This window comes from Antennarius striatus, chromosome 17 (assembly GCF_040054535.1).
Source record: "Antennarius striatus isolate MH-2024 chromosome 17, ASM4005453v1, whole genome shotgun sequence".
Lineage (NCBI taxonomy): Eukaryota > Metazoa > Chordata > Actinopteri > Lophiiformes > Antennariidae > Antennarius > Antennarius striatus.
In genome coordinates, this window is record NC_090792.1 from 14,179,411 (window position 1) to 14,200,575 (window position 21,165).

Genomic DNA, 21,165 nt, shown 5'->3' on the forward strand with positions numbered 1-21,165 from the left:
AGGGATTTTCAGATGAGAATATTGTCTTTGAGAATATTGTCCTTCTTCCTGCAAAGAAATGAACATAGTTTAGCACTAATTATGGGAAATGTTCTTGAAGGAAAGGTCCATTTAAACCCAAATGATATTCATTAATCATGAATGTATTTTTCTGAGAGGTCGTTCCTCATACATGTTAACATTTATAGTAACAAATTTTACGTTGGAAATCTACCAATTGAACATCTTAACCCCAAATTACAACCAAATTGCCTCATTTAGTTATTACTGGCAAACTATCCAGGACATTTGTTTTCATTCTTCATTCATTCAATAATAGTGTTAAAATATGAATGATAAATAAGACATTTTGTCTTTTTTTTTTGTCTTAACAGCACTCCATTAATCGCTCAATGGCACGAGGGACAGACGTAGTCTCCCATCAACCAGAGGCTGCCCCATCACCATTTTCAAAAGTTAACATCTGTAGCTTTCATAACATGCAAAGAAATGAAAGATAGCTGCTGCAGCTATAGAACAACAAACCACATCCTACGTCCAGACCCCCAAACGTACCCTGAGACGTGAACCGCTCTTCCCATCTGGAACTTTCTGTCCCAAATGGGGCATAAATGGAAAGACGGTGTCTGTACAGTGCTTTTGGGAGGTAGTCCACCTCACCAGCCCGTGCATCCTCTTCTGCTCTATGTGTTGGATGTATTATAGTGTAATTCCAAAACTTGACAAGGGAGAGACTGGTAGGCTGGGGGTGGCTGGAGGCCTCCCCATGGTGCCAGAGCGGGAAAAGAAGAGGGACTCCAATGCTGAAAATACCGTCCTGGATGGACCCATATGTTGCTTCTGCATCAGAGTTCAGCAACCCAACCTTAAATCATAAACAGTCTGATGTTTGGGAGACATCTTCATCTCACAGTGCTGGATGTTCATGCAGAATTCTACACACACACACACACACACACACACACACACACACACACACACACACACACAAACACACACAAACACACACACAAAAGGATCTTTTCCTTCAATGTGACCAAAAACAGGAAGTGAATTACCGTCCTACGTAGAGTTCACTTCATCTTACTAAACTGTTGATGCATTTTAACATGCATCTCCTCGTTTCAATAATTGAGATTTAATTTTGGTCCTTTGGATGCTGAACAGAGATGTGCATGTGTCTAAATAATACATTAGGAACACTTGAAAGACTGTGACTCAGCATGCACCCTACTTAAAGGTCTGCTGCATTAAATGAACACACAAACACACACACACACAGCTCACATATCTGACAGATTAGGACTTGATTTCTGATTTATATTTTCACCACTTATTTTAATTTTCTCCTAATTCGCTTATTGTTCTCCATCTTTTTCTCTTTTCACCCAGCCACATCAAGGCCAAAAGTCTAATTTGCACACACTGAAATGCAATGTACATTAAAAAAAACAACAACAAAACAATAATTAGGAAAGGGGGTTGTTGAAAACCTCAAACCATGCTAGAATTTCCACGGTGCTTTTGTCTTAACAGCTGTTGAAACTGTCCTTGTTCATGTCTTTGGAGAGACCTGCAGAAAAATGAATTTCTGTTTAGAATATAGTTGGACTTTTCATTACCAGCGATCTATGCCTGGTTAGACAGACGTCTTTTCAGTGCTGCTGTATATTCTGCTACATGCCAGCCAGTCATAGGAAGGTTCGCCGTTCGAATCATTCCAGCTTATCACGGCTTGTTTCTATAAAGGTGTATTATTTCATTACGTCAAAAACAAATATGAACTCGTGGTTGGTATGTTTGATATGATTGCTGCAGCAATGAAGCGCCCCAGAAACTGACTTTAGTCACGGCCAGTAATAAAAGTAGGTAAATGGTGCATATCTATAGTAGGAACCACGCTGACACTGTCAAGCATTTCCATAATGTTGGAATAAATCGACGAGATCCGACTGGATTTCAGATCTGACACACAGATGAGTTATTTTAATGAATGTCGCTGTTAATTGCAGCTGTGATCTTCCAATTGCTTTGACGTTCCGGTCCAATACAACAACATTCTTTGTGATCGGGGATCTGTTGAAAACTTGGGACTTTTGAAGCACAGTCTCCATCTCATTCCTCAACTTTTAAGGATTTCTATGCTGCTTAAGTCTGACCTGGTGGTCGTGACATGTTCCAGAGTACATCTGTCAGTTCTTCTACGTTACACCGCCGCTCATCCCACTGTCATTTCTATTAGTCTGCATTTATTTAGAGGTTCTTTTATTGTTAAGAGGTCTGCTCAGTGGCAGGTGTCTGGAGAGTTGTCACTTTACTTTTTATTCTAGGAGATTATATGCAATGAAACCGCCCCACATGCAATGTCTCTTACCACGTCGGTACACGACTGTGTGGAGAGAAGTCCAAAACTAAAAACATTTAGAATGCACTTTTTCAGTAACGTTCATTTTTGTTTTAAACTTTGTTAAAGATGTCGACACAACGTTGTTCATCCGTGCCTTGAGATGTAGCAAGAAAGGTGGACTACACCATCTTATTCAGACTAGCACCATATTCTTCCACTTGCTGTACACGTAAATCACATGCAATACTAATTATCAGGTTCTTTTAAGATTTATATATTTCTACATCTAGAGGATTGTTGTAAAAGTATTTTTGGTTGAAGCATAAAAAGAGGTTCTTGGAGGAAACTCCTCCCTTAAGGATATCAAAACACGGCACAACTATTTTTAACTTCAGAGTACCCATTTAAAGAATAAAGTCTGCACCAGCCAAACAGCTCAGTCTTTTAGGGTTTGCGTGTCGGAGCCGCCGGGTGCAGAAAGGCTTGCCATGTGGCCTCTTCATGTCCACCGCCAGCTTTATGATGGAGCAGGAACAGACCAGACGCTACTCCGGGCCAAGACTCGATGGTCATCTAGTGTTTCTGTTTTCTCTGTAGCCATTCCTACTGCCACTCTTCACATCGACCAAAAGGGAATGCCATCTTTTCCCAAAAAAATTTAAGTCTTCTCAACTTGTTCCAGTCCCCCCCCCCCCCCCTTCCTTTGCATCTTCCTTGGATTCTCATTTGGCTTTAACAGCAGGGATGTGTCGGTTCAGAGAGTTGTTTTGTGGGAACCTAGAGGCCTATCAGCAGACGGTGATGGGCTGCTCCCTGGGGAGCAGAAAGGTCAGAGGTCAGGTCTACATCTAATCCTGTCTTGATTCAGGACTGCTAAATACAGGAGAGAGGAGGACGGACAGCTTGGCAGAAAGGTCACTGAGGACCCCGTGTGAACTGGTGTGTTGTAAGAAGATGCTGAATGACACGTGTGAATGGTTGTGTGTCGTATTTGCCAGAGTGGTGATAGTATAATTAAATTGACATCACCATGGCGCAGGATTTCTCTTTATAGCAACCCAGTGATGCAAGACCCCTCCTCAACCCCATCCTGCCTTGCTGCTTCCGATTCCAGGTCTCAGGTCAATAAATTGATCTGTCTTGCAGACGTCCTTCACAGTTCCCCCTTGGTCTTCCCGCTTCAACCTCGCATTCATTTGCCTCTTAGATTACCAACTGCCCACCCCAAAGAGAGCATTTGAGTTGGGGGTCCCATGAAGAAGCCAGCTGTCGGAAACTGTATGACTGTTTTATGACATGTTGGAGGGTTTCCCTCCAGGGGGTCTGCTTCAAAGAAAGCAGGACTTGGTACAAGGGCTAAGTTGAAACGTTTCTTCCTTACAAGGCCCAAAAGTACGTCTACACCGACTGTACGTCTGTAACCGGACTCGGTATGACAGCATGAAGACCATTTGGGACTCTTATCCAATGTGTTTTGGCACCCCCACCCCTATATGTTTTGCAAGTGCTGTTTGCTGCATCCAGTAGCAAAACCTTGCATAGTGTTGACACGGTGGAATCTGCTGACTGGTCATCTGGGACATGAGTGAGGATTTAGTGTGCTTCAAGACTTCCGTGTAGAGAGGTTGTGTTTGTTTCCTCCCCCTCGTGAACGGTGGCAGTTATGCAAAGATTTGTTGGAAAACTAGAGCCAAATGTTTTGGACTGTTGTAGTTCGACAGGGATCAGAAGCAGTTTAAGCAGAGGCGAGGAAAGACTTTCCCGTTCAAATGAATAGTTAACAGAAATCCTCTTACGCTCTGAACATCTTTGATTTATAAGACATTCTTTTTTTCTGTTACCATGTAGACTAGAGTTCACTGGCATGGTGGTGCAGATATGACCAGGCTGTTATGCTGAAAGGCCTCCATTGTGAAACCAGAGTCATGGTGTCATTGGGTGGTGTAGGCTGTAATCTGCACTTAACCTTAAGACCTCAAACGGCTAATACCCCCCACCCCACCCCACCCCCATCGGTAGCCATTTACTGAACCAGCCAAGGTTCAGTGAAGGAATCATGTTTTTTAAATGTGTTTTAACGGCGTGACACCTGCATCTCAGCCTGACGTCGTGCCAAAGTCATTCCACGATATTTCCAGTTTACAGGTTGAGACAGTGCTGGTTTTTCCCCAGATTGATGGTCTGTCTGTAAAATAATGAAATTAAGCGGAATTAAGTAATTTGAGGGTATTTTTTCTTTTTTTTTCTGCTTATGTATGTTTTTATTCCTTTGTGAAACAAAAGATGTCTTATTTTGAAAGCAATATCAAATAGATTTTATTTAAGGAAAATCTTGTAATTTTGTAAAGTGGACCTTATTATTGGAAAAAAAGTTAAAGTATTTTGTCCATCATGATTTTAAGAATATTTGTGTTCTTCTCATTGTTATTACACTCCTGGAGAGTATTTCTTCCTGTTTTTTTTTGTGTGGTTTTTTTTTTGTATTTGTTATTTTAACACCAGATCTGTAGACCTGATGACAAACCACGGACTAGACTGTTAAAAAAACAGACAGAAGAAGGTTAAGGGGTAGTGTCGTGGTCATTGAAGAGGACACCGATGTGTGTTGTATCAGAGCTGTGCAGGTCTGCAGTGCTGAGTGGTTCACCATGTGTCGACCCATTTTTATCAGGGACCATTCAGGACTCCGGCCTCTTCGCTGCTCGCTTCTCCTTTGCTCGTAAATTCAGGGTTTGTGCATCCTCTGTGTTTTATGTTTTGTTTTGTGCTGCCAAAGACGTGTGCAGGCCCTGTGTGTGTGTTGTGTGTGTGTGTGTGTGTGTGTGTGTGTGTGTGTGTGTGTGTGTGTGTGTGTGTGTGTGTGTGTGTGTGTGTGTGTGTGTGTATGTGTGAACATACAAATAATCTAAAAAGAATTTAACAACCATGTTATAGCTGGATCTCATCTCTATCACACAGATACGTACAAGAACATGTGGTCTGTACAATCAGCTGATCTTCTTTTTTATTTCTAGCATTGCTAATGTTTCTAAGTTAATTATGTGTCCTAAAGAAGAAGACTGACTGGTTAAAAACAGTAATGAAATCAGAACAAAAGGGTTTTTATGGTCTCGTATGCTTCTCATTGTGTCAGCAATGCCAGGTGGAGTGGATGGGGAGGCTGTTATTTTTTTCTTCTCCTTCCTGTTTTAGACTTGTGCATGTTTTAACCTTACTGTGGCTGGCGCACTCTGCATGTAGGTCTCTTGAAGCTGCCAACTGTACAGCAAAACCACGTGTATTCCAATAAAAAGAGCAAAAACAACCTATTTGTACAGGTCTCCGTGGTGGAACCCGTGTGTGTGCGTGTGTTGCTGATTGTGTGTAAAATGTAACACACTCATATTTTCTTCTGTCAAAGCGTTTTGCTGAAGAAGCGGAACTTGAATTCATTGCCCCAGCAGCTTCTGCGTGCATATATGTTAAATCTGGTACAAGCAGCAGCAAAATAAGCCGGCAGACAAATCAACCAAATTGTTCAGGTAGAAAAAGGAAAACCACAAGCTGTTTAGGAATGCTAAGTCAGCGCACGAAAGTTTCTCCTAAACAGCTGTGCCTCACTTTGTGAGCACCGGCACTTTTGTTCCTGCAACTCCAGCTTAAATAATCGTCTTATCTACACAATGGAATAATATAAAAATATATATCATGAGAAGAAACAGCCTCAGATTATCTGATGTTCCACATTTCTGCGTTTATTTGGGTCTGCAACAAAACTGAATAGGTCCTGGGTTCCAGTCTGTTAACCATCCATCCACCAAGGTTCATGGAAATACATCCAAACGATTAACATAACACACAATTAGACCAGAAGTGATCCAAGAATATTAAATACATATTAAATTTGGTTATATCTGTTGAAAATCCACACATCCGTGTCTGGGAGATGTCCGTACCCGTTGATTCGTTCTACTTCAGAGCCATTGAGCATGAGATGTGTTCAGACATGCTGTGGCCTCCCATCCAAAGGGTTTTCATAACCAGCTATTTGACTGTGCCTCTGTATAAAGTAATGTGGGCTTGAGGCTATTATGAAAAATAACCTCACCAGTCAACAGTTACCGCTCTGAGCCCACGGTGCGCCGGGGAGGTGAAAATACCCGAGCACCACCGTTCAAAGCCTGGGCTCGGATTACTGTTGTTACATCAAACATCTCCTCTGGTGACGATAATAATAGCGGCATGTATGTGTGTGTGTGTGTGGGGGGGGGGGGGTTCTGGAGGGGGGGGGGGGGGCGCAGGGCCTGTGACATTCAAGGGTGCCTGGAAACAAGAGGGGCACAGAGCCCTGAAATCCAACTCCACAAAAAGCCTCATAGCTCTTGGTTAACCATTCTAAACTCCCCCCTCATTCATCACATCCCCTACTCTGTCGAGCTGCTGCCAGACACACACACACACACACACACACTCTACCGCAAACACTGTTTAGCAGCCAGAATGGCAATGACAAAAGGCCATCTGAGGGTCGAAGTCATTTTGCACATACATGTGCATGAACATCTACATACATGCAGGCGATAGGAGGGGGATGCACCTTGATCTGTGTGGTCTACACAAACACACACCCTCTTGAAATGTGTGCAACAGCAGAAAAACACACGGACATCATAATGGAATTTCAGTCTTTTTTAATAACTGACAATGTAAAAAACAACAAAATGTGATAACAATAAAATAATTAAACTGCTATGGAAACAAAAAATCCATCAACATATGTCTTTATCTTTCATTACAAACTATTTTCACTACACTCTGCAACCTAAGACGAATCGAGGCGGCATACAGATACAGTACAAAGCAATATTTTAAGACAGCCAGGAGGAGACCTCGATAGCAGAGGGGAAGGTGTTCCAGAAAAGCAGAGCAGTTTTAGTTGCTTGACACTGCCGTGGAATTTTTAGTCTGTCACAGGATATAGAAGATACTGTAAGATGTGTGTGTATTAGTAATCAGACAGGGGCACATAAATAGATGGGTTTTTGCAAACATACCCTATGTGGTTTTTCACACACGTCATCACTCATAGTACCAAATGTAATGCCATGTTTCTGCTTTAAGACTGGAGGAAATCACATTTATAAAGTCTTAGCTGAGCTGTCACATTAGTATGTAACAAAATTAAGATTTATTCCTTGTCCTTAAACCCAGTCTTTGCACTAGGTTACAACAATCTCTTTGTTTTGTTTTATTTTCCTAGGAATGCATAGTTGCATTTATCCCCAAAAAAATGTAAGTGTGAGAAACTGAAATGCTGCAGTTAAAGAATTTCACATCAAACGTGAAGCAGGAAAATCTTCAGTCATTACGTGAGCGGAGGAAAAGATGCAACATTGTGGGTTTTCCCAGATCCTTTCACATATAAAAGTATCGACAGTTTGTGGGTAACCTTGAATTGTCTCCAGAAACAAAACCAAATGAAAAATAGAAGAAAAGTTTGAGTCCAGAGGTGCCTTTTCAGACGCTGGGGGCGGTCTGAGCCTGTGGAGGGTTGCTGGCGGCTGTGGGAGTGGCCTGTCTGGGAAGTGTGTACATGGCACCGAGGAACTGATCTGCGATGCGTCCTGCTTCGCGAAGCCCGCTGAGCAGGGCGCCGTGGACCGTGGCGGGGTAATTCCTGATTGTGTGCTCGCCAGAGAAGAAGAGGCGAGGAACGGGCTGGAGAGAAAAGGAAAAAAAAAACAGTATTATGATGGATGTCGGACTGTCCCAGCGTGAGGAAGGAAATTCAAGGAAAACAGACGATTGAAAATGGTGCGGGAATACACTTCCAGAACTCATCAGGAGATACATGAATGCATCTAGCTCACATCAGTCAGTATGCCAACATCAAAAGAGTCAAAAAACATCTGTGCTGGGGGGGTGGGACTGCTATGCATTGGTTAAATATCGCGGTCAGAATGGGATACCATCTCACCATTGTTTTTTCACACACATAAACTCTCACTTGACCCACGATTCTTTGGCATTTGGGTGTTTACCTGCGAGGCTCCCGGTATGGCCGGTCCAGGGGTGATGGGCTGCGCCATGAGGTCATAGTCGTTACCAGAAGAACCTGCTGCCACGTACGAGTACGAGCCCCGTGCCCAAGGGTCCGCGCGCCATCGAGTGACCACGGTCTCTTTAGGCTGCCATGACAACAAACAACAACACATTACTGTGAGGAATTTCCATGACGATGTTGGAGGGACCTGTGAACAGCTGGATGGGAAGCAGCTCCAGCGCTGGCTTTCATGCATTTGATTTGGTTCCATTTGAAACCATAAGCAAATGATTTATAATGACTGGTGGTTTGGATACAACTCTGCCTGAGTGCCTTTCACATATGCCTGCTGTTGTGCTGGTTATGGGGGTCGGATGAGGAATGGATTTGACATTCCATTCAAAAGGGGTGGGTAGAAAGAGAAAACATTCATGCAGCTTGGAAAAACACAACCTACTATTAGTTTTCTGTAAATAAACAGTGAAGTTGTATGTGAACTAAACTGCCAGCTATGTCACAAAATATTTGGGTATAATTTCGTGTGAGAACTTCAAGAAGTCAAAGTGAGGAAAGACGGACTAAGAAATAATGAGTCTTGTACCTGAGGTACGGCACTGCTTCCAAAAATTCCCTTGAGAATGGCCAGACAGCGTCCTACAATCACATCGTCGCTGATGTTCTCCATGATGCCGGCTGCCTCACCGGCCATTAGAGCCAGGAGGATCGGGGCTGGGAAGAAAAAAGACATCTGTTAGAGACGTTTCATGAATTTATTAGTGAAGGCAATGGCACACGCACCCCGGAAATCCATATGTCAGTGCTACGTCAATGCAGTGTGAAGGTCTTATCACCTTTGTAGAGGTTCCAGAAGAGGAAAAGTTCGCCCCGACTCGCCGTGGTGGAGCCGACGTGACCAAACAGGTTGACGCTGGGATCCCAGAACACGCGGTCGAAACACAACACGACCTTGAGAGGGAGAGGAACAAAAAAATATAAAGTCACACGACTGTCAAAGTCTTTATATTCATCAAAGCTCAGCTGCCTGTGATTTACACTGCAGTCTGGGCACATGTGCAGCCACTGCCTCATAGGGATGAGCATTTGGATGGCAGAGCGCCCTCTCCTGGAAGGAGAGCGTTGGTGTTGCATAATATTGCAGCATTCTTCTGAGAGCTGCAGTAAAAAAAAAAAAGGGGCAATCAACTGCCGTGCTGCAGATGATGCAGGAGCCGGTGGGTCAGAGTGACGCAGGAGGAGCACTCCCATCGAATTACTGACGCAAGCAAAACACATTTTTCATTCACCTGGCATAACAACAGCTTCTCCTCTCCTGTGAAGACACTGGCAATGACACCCTTTGATTACCCAACATATCTTATATCTATACCTATGTGTAAACCCGGATAATGACCCAGACAGTTTAGAAGAATCCTTTTTAGCACTCGTTCTATGGTTCTCTACCTTTGAGGGTGCATTTCTAGAAACGCGCTGCATGATTTAAGACCTGATTTGAACTCTCCATTTTAACGTGATGAATCACACCTTCGCGTTTCCAATGGTTTAGCACAAAATCAAGACTATGCTGAGCAGGCGTCCCCCCCGTAGGGAGGATAATCACAAACAGAGCCAGTCGTTTGGTGAGCTGGTTGAGGACAGCGGAATGGAAGGAAGGGTTACCTTGTTGAGGTTGCCAAAGCCCATCCGCTGTATGGCTGACGTCTTCCATTCAGGCAGCGGGGGGACGAACTGCACAGCGGGGGGCTGCTGCTTTAACACACCCAGAGGAAGTGTGCACAGCACGGCGTCGCACTTGTATATGAAGGTCTGCGTCGTGGACCGAGTGTTGACTGCTATTACCTCACAGCCTGTAGGATCGACAGAGGAACAAACCATTTGAGACGTGGTTTACTTCTAATGAGCATTAAATAGGAACATAGCCTCGCGTGCGGCGTCCTGTGGACCTACCTGAGGCCGTGTACCGGACTTGTCGCACCGCTGTGTTTAATTTGATGTCCAATCCTTCGGCCAGGGCCACAGGGACACAAGAGTAGCCGTTTCTTACAGTCAGGTGGCTGCCAGTGAACTCAAAATCATCATCCTGTGGATAAATGAATTACCTGTTATCTCAGTGACACAATGGATGCCCTCATGTGACCTTATTATGCAAATGGTTTGAAAGGGACCTCCAGAATGCACACCTGCTTTAAAGCACAATACGGATACTGCATTTGAAACTGGCTGCATGTAAATACCTGATCCCAGTGCTTGAGAGAAAGAGTGGAGAGGGGTGTAGCGTTAGCAAACTCCAAGTTGGCAAAGTGCCAGTCGAGGATCTGTCTGTCCCTGGATGACAGGTAAACATCACTGTGGGAAAAGAGCAAAGAAAAGAGAGATGGTGAAGGATACTGACTTTTATTCAGACACCACACAGACAGGTATATTCATGCACAAACTGAAAAAGCTGAGGTCAGAGTAATGATACACGGTTAATATGTGACATTAGTAGAAAACTACGACAAGCAAACTGCCACAGGACATTCACACAAAGGTGAGCAGCTGTTGGGGCCTGCACGACTTACAATTACATTTTATAGCCATTGAGCGCTGACTGACATTAAGGACACACAATGTCTGAGCAGGTCCTCTGCATTTTATTAAAAACATATTCAGATTTCTGTTAACTGTTAACATCGACAAGATACTGCAGACTCTCAGTCCAGATCAGTAAAAAAAAAATTATAAGATTGGGTTGGGTCGGGAGATTGTATAATATTGTAACCATGACAGCTATACTATCAGTACCAATGGTGAAATGGTATTTCACTACAATGGTATTATCACCAGACTAACACATAAGACTGCAGTACATGTAAAAATGTAAAAGGATCGCTCACCTGGGTGGATTGGCCTCCAACTCCTGCAGCTTCTCTTCCAGTTTGACCTGCATCTCCACCAGTTCATCATATTCCTACACAAAGAGTGACAAGAATGAGATTGATTTTCCTTCATATGATATCACTGCTGGGGAAAAAAAACGATTCAATGACAAGAGTCTTCAAACCCAACATCCTTCTCAAAGTTGTAGACAAACTGCTCCAAAGTTTTGAAGTACTTTGTTTTAATGGAATAGTAATGAGTGACGTCATGATGCGCATGTCTGCACATCACTCTCTTTTCTCCACCTTATTAGGATCAGCATGGCATATGGAAGTTTTCATAACATCCCCTTTCAGTTAGTTCTAGTTACCCACATAGCATCATTTTAAGGGCTTTGACGACTGAGGCTACTGCCTTTGCAGCTAGCGGTCAGTGTTGTTTATACTCTCTTGACCTCAGCAATGGTGGGAAGCAGAAGTGAGAAATGTGACATCATCTAAAAGTTTCTATACCAAGCGGAAAGAATAACAAAGATATCCAAAGATAGCCATTCACTAACTGGCCTTAAAGTCTTATTTGGTGGAGTAATGCGTGTCGTGAAGACACACACCCGCTCACACATACACAGTGCACACACACACCCGCAGACATAAAGACATTCAGACCATGATTCAGGAGCTTGAAGTGGTTTTTCCAACAGCGGAGGGGCTGCAAACAAATCCGGTTCAGACACCAGCTGTGTTTCAACCACCTTCTAAAATACACACGTGGCAGCAGTAGAGGTGATTTATGCGGACTAAAAATAAAGCGGCAGCGCTCATTCCGACAATACATCCTACCGAGGCATTAAAACCACTTACACACAGGCATGTCTGGGATAGCATGGCAGTAAATTCTGAAAGACATCAGCAATGGCTTCTTTGTCCATAAAGACTCAGCTGTTATATTTAATGGAAGCTTTCCTGGTTATCATACAACAGTGGTGTTTTGATCGGCCTTCTGACCTGTGGGTACAACCTTATTACGACCCCAAGAAATCTACCGTTGTTTCAAAATAGTTCAAATTACAGCTGCTGAAAAAACAGACGCTATGTAATACCCACGACACCACAAACACATTAGTAAATAGTTTGGCTTTCAACTCGTCTCCTTGTATTTTAAGTGTGGGAAGCCGATTAGAGACGACTGAAGTGAAAGCCGCACTTAGGACACGTCTGCATGACAGTCCAGATGAAGGCTGACGCCGTGTATGCGATGTGAGACGATCACAACTGTAGCTGCGGTGAAGAAAGTCCTCCTGGCGCTCACCTTGCAGAGAGCGGTGAGGTCGCGGTGCTTGCTCTTTACCAGGAACTCAGCTGTGATGTCTCTGGGTGGCTTGACTTCACTGGCCTCTTTATACTGTTGATGGAGCTCCTTCACCCGCTCCTTAGTCGTCACCATCTACACGGCACGAGATTCAGAACAGGGAGAGAAATGAGGTTGTGAGATATGGCAGGTGAGAAAACAGGCAACAAAACGTTCATAACCAGCTTCAGAAGAGCAAACCAGATTTTCCTGATTTACTAAGTGTTTCTTACAGCCAGAACCCTCAAGCACAACAGACATTTGCAATGTGTTAAATTCTGTTATGTAATCTACCTGTTAAAAGTCTCCACTCTTTCTACAAATACTAAATTTGGGCATACATTCCTCAGCAATCCATTTATTACGTTACTGCAAAAAACAACCTGTGTTCACCTTGTTTAGAAGATCCCGGAGATCTTCCTGAGTCTTTACAATCTTCTTCCAGTGTTCTATCTGTTCGTCTTTTACATGCTTCTCTTGCAGCCTAAACACACAGACACAAGATGAGGGCGAAAACTCTCTGCATACAGAAAGCACACACCTCGCCATCGCCCACATGTCGGGCGTGTACGATACTCACTGTATGACCACCTCCAGGGCCTGTCCTAGAGAAACGGGTTTGTTGTTGAGGAAGTTGAAGTCTAGCTGGTGGCTCAGGTAGGAGGTAGCCTCTAGCAGCCTGTTGAATTCCTGCTCCACCATCTCATCTTTTTCTTTTGGCACCTGAAAAAACAGATAAACACAGTCATCAGTTACATGACAGCTATGATGGGTACAATTTAAATTTGTACGATATCACTAAAACACTGTCTGATTTTAGCTAACTTCTGCTCTATTGATGGGGTTCTCTATTGTTTCTTATTCAAAGTTGAGTATGGAATGCAGTATATAAAGAGAATAATACATACGCTGGTGCATCGTTCACCCTTCAGGAGTTCGCCAAAAGATGAACACGGAAGTGGTTGAAGAGAGGACATGAAGAGGAAGAGAGAGAGACATACACAAAATGTTAAACACGCACAACTTTAAACCAACAGGTTTAAACAAAAGTAAAACATATACATTCAATGTGTGCCTTCCTGGGGAAGAGGAAACCAGTTACATGTGATGCGGATGCTTCAGGCTTGCTAGTCTGTGCGTCAGTGGAAGTGCCCTGAATGTGAACCTAAACATCCTACACAACTGTTGCTGCTGCTCAATGGAAAGAAAAAGAAAAAAACCTGAGGAGGAGGAACAGTGTTTACTCTAAATCTAATTACATTAGGCTAAATCTGTTTTCTGGTCTGGACTGCTCTTTGTTCAAAGGAGTCATCGCTGATCACACACAAGTGGAAGCATTTATATGATTCCACAGGCTTGCAGAACAGCTGAGGGATTTATTATGCATCCATGAACAGCCACGTTTAGAGGGAACAAACAGCACAATGTTCTGGTTTCGAAACTGCACAAGGATGCAAATATAATACAGTACTGGATACACTAGTGTAGGGGTGTGTGATATTAACAAAAATACATTTTACATCCTTCAAAATGTGACCATGCAATTTCTCTATCAAACAAGCTTGCTAATGTTAAAAGGATTCTAATTTGTTTTATCATAAGATTTTTATCAAATCGTTCCTCCTAAGTCAGTGTGGGGGATCAGTGTGTTTCTGTGCTGGCACCATGGCTGGTTTATTCCGGCCATGCATGGGTGGACCCAGACACTTATCATATTATTGACACTCAATGTGTTTTTTGTCGTTTTTACTGAGTGAGTGACATACTCAATGATGCCAGAAGTAAATACAGTGCGCCCTCGTTCCTCACGGTTAATGGAGCCGCACACGAATAACAAATTCCGCGATATAGCGAAAAATTATTTATCTTATTATTTACATTAAACGTTTATGAACCTTCCACATACTGATATTAAACCACCTTCTATCTGTATTACTTTTTCCCACACTCTTGTCGACTGTTTAAAGCACTTTTGTGTCTCACGGTAATGCGCTGCGTTCTGAGACTCAAGGAACGTAGCGCACTTCCAGATGCCGTCAGCCAACAGAATGTGCATACGGTATCACGTGACTACCTACTAAAAATCCGCAATGAGGTGAAGTCGTGCGTATTGATGCGCGAATGCGGGAGGGATTACTGTATTGTGAAAAATATGTTTAGTAAGACAAAACTAGAGGAGTTATGCAGGATGATACAAGAGAACATTCATTTTATAGATCTAGACTAGATGATACTCACAGCCTGGCCATTGGCTTCATACAGTGGACACTTCTGTTTGATCTTGGCCAGCTCCATGTTGACCTGCTTACTGATCACTGCCATGGGATTCCCTCCTGAATGAGCAGGCAAACACACGCACACAAAATAGATTTTATGTCTTAATTTGTGAGTCAAACATTGAATACGAATACTGAATGACAATCTGCTTCTTCTGCTCGACACGTGGGGGAATAATTATGGAAGACAGGAAATCCAAAGGCCTGGAAACCCCCAATTCAGCAACTACAGCAAAATTAGGACTGGAAATTCTATCTGGCCTATCTGCCATTCTCTCTCTGTTGTTCTTTTTTCCTTTCACTGTCTCTATCCCCAGTATATTTCCTTTCCCACCCAACCGGTCAAGGTGGATGACCGCCTTCCAGAGTCTGGGTCCTGCCCGGAGTTTCTTCCTCAATGAGGGAGTTTTTCCCTACCATTGTCGCTTATGCTTGCGACAATGGTAGGGAATTGTTGGGTTTCACTGCAACAAAACTATTTGGGATAGGATAGGATAGTGGCGCATGCACAAGCAGTGGCTACTCTCTCTCCTGCTAGAGCAGTTCTTTCCTGTTTTTTGTACTCCCTGTGGGTCTGAGAGGACAGTAATTTCACCTGTACTGTATGTGGTGCATATATGGTACATCTGAGAATAAAGTTGACTATGACTGTCAAGAAACGTTGCCTAAATATTTGTACGTCAGAGTCAGATGTATTAAAGAATCATTTTAAGTTTTAATGAGACTCCCTGGTGGATGTGCAAACACAAATGGTCAAGCAACTCATTTCTGATTGCATAAAAACATCAGCAACAAAAACTTGATTTATCTCAGGAGGCGTGAATGAAAAAACTAATTGTGGGTTCAACTCGACATATTTTATAATGAACAGTATTAAATGGGTTTTAGACGTCAATGAATAGAGCAGGACGTAACTGCCCTTTATTCTAAAGAGGTGAAAATGTCATTTACGGATGGGACTGGAGCCATTATTAGCAAAGCTCAGACTGCTGCAGTAGCAAGACAGGTACAATAGTAATTTAACCAATTCAGCTGTGTTAAGAAAAGCAGCTTAAATACAGGATGGCAGATGATGAGATGTGAGACATCAGTATTTAGCTATTTATGAGGCACATTTCCATGAAAATATTTCAAAGGGATTTGGTTTAAAATGTGTTAAAGTATATTTCTGCCTGTTTTGAATCTAAGACAAAGAGCTTTGTATACATCTGCTCTGCTCACAGAAGAAAAAAAAGGCTGAGGTATTTGGGATGCCCTCTGCTGGACTAACATTGGACAGGAACCGAATTCAAGTAAATGTCACTAGATAGGAAGTGGTCATTAGAAGCTTTAATCTATCACTACTATCACCAGATATTTGTCTGATTGGAGGTCAGAGGATTGAAAGAAAGAGGTTCCTCAGGGATGCTATCATGTCACATCTATTCTAACCGTCAGAGAAAGCTGACTGCTAAGTTTATCAGGCAAAAATTGTGTTGCCGTCATTCCCTGGTGGTGCCATTGACTCTAGGCTTGAACCAGGGTTTGAATCTGGTTTTAATGCCATGCTTTAATCGGGGACATGTTATTCATTAAGAGCTTGAAGATCCAACCTTTGCGTTCAGCCCTTTCTTGACTTAGCCAAAGCCATCAAGAGCAGAGGAGAGGTGAGTGGTGGCACTGATGCAGAAAAGTAACTGCAGGCTGAGTTTCAGTAGCCCTGGTTCCAAAAAATATATGGAATAGAACAGGATCTGCCTGTCATGTCTGTGGATTACTGTTTAAGTATGATCTCTTACAGAATAACTAACAAAACCGTCTATTAGACAGTATTAGAGACAACACATTGTAAGAGAACAATTACAAATAATTGGTGGCCATCAAGCAGCAACCATCCAGTTTCAGAAAGCATTGAGGCTGAAAAATCCTTTAACTGATTCAAACTTTAGACTCAAAAGGTTCCCACAGTCATGAAACTGAGTATTCAAATAAAAACTCTTACCAAGCCCTGTCACGACCATGGCACCCAGATCGGCAACATAGTTGCCCTTCCTAAACGTGGCCACTCTGCCTCCAACACGGTCCTGCCAGGAAAAATCAAGGAAATATTTACATTAATGTGGTAAATTTGAGGTAATTACAACCTTAAGTTGAACCAAGGCAGTCACAGACTGCAACATCCCGCGACACCCCTGAATCCAAAATTTTACCCTGACCTACTTGCATAGGTCAAAGATCAAAACTAGTGCTCTGACCTACTTTCATAGATCAAAGCACTAGCTTTGACCACCAACAGAAAAAAAAGAGCTGGTGACTCACCCTGGCCTCAAGGACTGTAACATCCATTCCAAAGCTCTGCAGCTGCCTTGCTGCAGCTAGACCCGACACACCTCCACCGATAACTATAACTTTTCCAGTCTTCTTAGCTAGAAAGAAAAGCAAGAAGTTCATTATATGTCTATAGTTTCAACACTAAATGGCTGCAGGTTGTTTTGTTTCGCCAGTGCAAAAAAATAACAGTAAGTGAACTTACTTGGTAAAGGCTTGACCCGCTTGTAAATACCAAAGTTAATAAGACCGTGCCTTTCTAAGTAGCTGTGTATCCTGTGGACCAGCACAGCATCACCTACAAAACAGGATAAAAGTATATCAAGTCTCTTCTTATGTATGTGCATATTCTTCTTAATAAAAAAAGGACAAAAAATATAGAAAATCAAAATTATATTGAATATAATGTCTCACTGTTGTATGGAGCTTCAAGTTGCTGCGCTGTGGCTTCAAAAGTTAACTGGATCTTAGGGTTGTCCAGCCACAGTTGGAGCTGGATGAGGTAAGAGCGAATAACGTTACACAAGTGCATATACTGTGATCCCTCATTACTCGCGGTTAGTGCATTCCAGGACCACCCGCAAAAAACGAAATTCCGCTTTATTGCGACAAACTATTCATTTTATTATTTACGGCAATTTAAACATTTCTGATATTAAACCACCTTATATCTGTATTACCTTTCCCCACACTCTTATAGATTGGTTAAAACAAGTTTCTTTAATACACGGAGGTGCACTGCTTTCCGTGAGTCTCGGAACGCAGCACACTTCCGGATGCTGTCAGCCAATAGAATGCGTGTATGGTATCACGTGACTAACTACTAAAAATCCGTTGATGAGGTGAAGCCGGGCATCTTGAAGCACAAATGCGCGAGGGATTACTGTATTTAAAACAATGGTCCAAAAGTCTTTTTTGTACAAATTAATGTCTTTACACAGGTACTTACCGTCCGGTTGCGGATATAGAGGAAGACCTTCTGAGTTTGTTGTGGACCACTGATGATGTCAGGAAAGCAGGCAGCCTCCTGGGAAGTCATGCGGTCATGAGGAAGACGGCTCTGGAAAGCAGCTCCTTCCACGCCTAAATAAAAAAATGTTAGTGTTTAGTTGATACATACATACATACATCTTCCAACCCGCTTAATCCGCTAACGCAGGTCGCGGGGTAGCCAGTGCCTATCCTGGCAGTCTCAGGGCGTGAGGCGGGGGACACTCCGGGCACGACGCCAGTGTACCGCGGAGCCACATAGAAACAAACAACCACTCACACACACACTCACTTCTATGGTCAATGTGGGACCGGCCAATCAACCTGAAGCGCATGCTTTTGGAGGTGGGAGGAAGCCGGAGAACCCGGAGAGAACCCACGCAGACACGGGGAGAGCATGCAAACTCCGCACAGAGCGGGACTCGAACCCGGGTCCGCCGTGTTGTGAGGCAGCAGCGCTAACCACTGCGCCACCGTGCCGCCCTTAGTTGATACAGTCACTTATTTTAATCAATTTACAAAAAAAATTCCATTTGAGTTAGAAATTGAAGTCAAGCTAAGTCATCAGAATCTGAGACACAGCCTTATTGTCAGAAGACAATGCTTTCTTGCATGGAGAAAGAGTACTTCTTGTTTTTCACTTCATTTCCTCAAAAAAACACAACATTTTATTTGGATACTTTTATATAACACGTCAAGTTTAATACTCACCCGACGGTTCCTCTGGTTCACTGTCATTTTCTTCCTCTACTGGTGGAGGTGGCGGGGGGATGACCTGTTTCCTCTCTTTCTCTGCCTTGGCATTCCTCTCCTCCTCAGAGTAATATTCGTCTTCCGACAGATTGGCCAGGCTCTCGTCCATCTCGCGGTACTCCACCTGCAACAGTAGGCACAATAAAAGCATCATTAAAACCAGCGTTATGAATGCAGATCGGCCAGTGTGCTCCCCTGTCACTTAACAGAGCAAAACCATTCCTATAGTGGGAAAAATATACTGTGATCATCATGCTGCCAAGACAATGACAAATTATTTTTTCCTAAAGACCATAAGATAAAGATAAAGACCAATACTGAACCTTATAGGAGGACACATCTACAAGGTCACGGAAGTGAAGGAAATAGAGATAAATTACATTTTATTTTCAATTTTTACTAGCAACATTCTCTCCTCCCTGTATACTCAGGGAGGAAACACAACCCTAAAATGTTTACTTTTGCTCGCTTGCGACGACTCGTTCTGCGAACTTCTGCTGAATCTTGGTCTATCCCTCCAGGGCCTGCTTGGTGGGGTAAAGGGGGTCCCCCAGACTCTCCACTAGGTGACGATCTCTCCTTCTTCTTTACATCTAGAGGCCCTGCAGCTGAGCCTGATAGACTAGTTTGTGCATCAGAAACTAGAGCCCTATCACCTCCCACTGCTCCTGCAGAAGACGAGGAGGAAGAAGACGAGGAGCCAGCATCTGACTTCTTACTAGAGAGCATCATGGAGGATGTTGGAGGCCTCTCCTGAACAAAAAAAGAACCAAATGATGAATTCCATTAAAAATAAACATACAACATACAATTTTAAGTGAAATGGTTGAAATGTAAATGTTCAGAACAGCATAATAATTTTTTTTTTAAAAATCACAAAATGTTTCTAGCGGGAAAAAATGAGAGATATGCTGTGAGTTATTTGTACTGAAAACAATTTTTTTTAAAAGTGAATGCCTTTTGTTATGGCACTTGTAATCATTATTAACAAATATAACGAAGTCAAACTGTAGAATAAAACAGCTATAATGGAAAACCTACAACATCCATGCCAAATGATTATTCTAAATCATTTAGTAGTGTGCCCTGTGTCAACTAGTCACGTTAATATTGAAGTAGTGAATGAACCACAAAGGCTAATTACCACAAATACTGTTTGGCCTGGGAAAATAATTCACCTATATTTGTGTCCCTGGATGATTTAAGTAACCTTAACTGTGTATGAATGTCATGGTTAATGAAATGAGGGCTCCATGGTTACAGTAACCTTGTCTTGTTTTACCCATTTCTCCGTGCACCTCGTAATATCCATTCAAACACTAAGAAATAAAGACAGAACCAGAAATATGATTATGAAAGGAACCAGCTGAATAAAATGTTGGCCTTTCACATTAGATCAGTTGAAAGTTACCAGAACATTTCGAAAAATTGATGGGAAACCCTCTGTCGCTCATTTCAGCTCGCTGCAACAATGTAGCTAACTTAGCTAGGAGACGATGCTGACTCGTGAAAAGCTGGACGTAAACAATAATGAAGTTCGGCTCAATGTTATTCAAATGGAAAATTAAAAGCCTTAAATCGAAACCATAGATATGTCGTGCACATTAGTAAAGTATTCATATCAGACTGATACCATTAGCCACCAAGTTAAATTCAGAGCAACTGCAGACTAGTGTGACTATAAATGTTAGCTTGCGTTAGCTAACAGTAGCTTTGTTCCACATCCTATCCACATCTATAGCACATTCCAGTAATAGAATTCTTCACTGAACACACAACCTGTATTGCAAATATCGAAATGAGTATAAATAAATACATGTATTTCGTTTGCAAAATTATTTTCTTTCAACTTTTGATTACGAGGCCATGATACGCCGCTAACAATGAGACCTGGCTAGCAGAAACAGTAGCAGGTGTGAATCGGTGAAAAAGAAAACACTGCATCGGGTGAATGGGATCTGCATTGATAAACTGGCAACACAAGGCGTGTAAACAAAAACAAAAGCAAGCGGCATTTTCTGAAAGTAAAATAAAGCGTCAAATACAGAAAACATTGATATTACCTCTTGCTCGTCCGAAGACGTCAACACAAAGACGGCACACAAGCAGTTTGTCTTTCAGTGAACTCTTTCGTAATTGGTTCATAGAGGATGTTACTCAATACCACTCAAAAACGTGATTGGTCGAAGCAGTTATCCATCAAAAATAAGGCGGGGATTTACTATGACTACAATGGACACCTTTTT

The 21,165-nt window shown here is 42.6% G+C and overlaps 2 protein-coding genes across 13 annotated transcripts in view; one reads left to right on the forward strand and one right to left on the reverse strand.

The window, feature by feature from the left end:
• Positions 1-5,651, forward strand: part of luzp1 (leucine zipper protein 1) — a 39,048-nt gene extending 33,397 nt beyond the window's left edge. For all 8 annotated transcript variants that reach the window (XM_068338367.1, XM_068338369.1, XM_068338368.1 and 5 more), the window contains one exon: positions 375-5,651. The gene's annotated coding sequence lies outside the window, so the exon portion shown is untranslated. The remainder of the gene's footprint in view (positions 1-374) is intronic.
• A 1,349-nt stretch (positions 5,652-7,000) lies between these two features.
• On the reverse strand, positions 7,001-21,045 carry kdm1a (lysine (K)-specific demethylase 1a). Of its 5 annotated transcripts, XM_068338431.1 has the most exons (22): positions 20,983-21,034; positions 20,202-20,238; positions 19,379-19,672; positions 18,878-19,046; positions 18,126-18,259; positions 17,591-17,669; positions 17,382-17,474; positions 17,168-17,274; positions 16,851-16,932; positions 14,832-14,926; positions 13,502-13,519; positions 13,174-13,316; positions 12,987-13,077; positions 12,555-12,689; positions 11,264-11,337; positions 10,622-10,733; positions 10,335-10,467; positions 10,047-10,234; positions 9,221-9,335; positions 8,971-9,098; positions 8,368-8,514; positions 7,001-8,044 (listed from the first exon to the last, which is right to left on the reverse strand). In XM_068338431.1, exons 2-22 carry the CDS (start codon positions 20,229-20,231, stop codon positions 7,844-7,846), a joined length of 2,568 nt encoding a protein of 855 aa, XP_068194532.1. In that variant the 5' UTR covers positions 20,232-20,238; positions 20,983-21,034; the 3' UTR covers positions 7,001-7,843. The 5 variants fall into 5 exon arrangements, with proteins under 5 accessions (XP_068194532.1, XP_068194533.1, XP_068194531.1 ...); XM_068338432.1 differs by lacking the exon at positions 20,202-20,238 and having other exon boundaries at positions 20,983-21,045; XM_068338430.1 differs by lacking the exon at positions 20,983-21,034 and having other exon boundaries at positions 18,878-19,043; positions 20,187-20,238.
• Between the last annotated feature and the right edge of the window lie 120 nt (positions 21,046-21,165).

Excerpts from the sequence above, each read along its gene's own strand:
- kdm1a (XM_068338429.1), bottom strand. The coding sequence starts at position 20,231 with ATGGATATTACGAGGTGCACGGAGAAATGGGTAAAACAAGACAAG. Across the intron at positions 19,673-20,186 it reads AATGGGTAAAACAAGACAAG|GAGAGGCCTCCAACATCCTC; the intron begins GTTACTGTAACC and ends TTTTTTGTTCAG. Across the intron at positions 10,734-11,263 it reads TTGGAGGCCAATCCACCCAG|TGATGTTTACCTGTCATCCA; the intron begins GTGAGCGATCCT and ends CTTTTCCCACAG.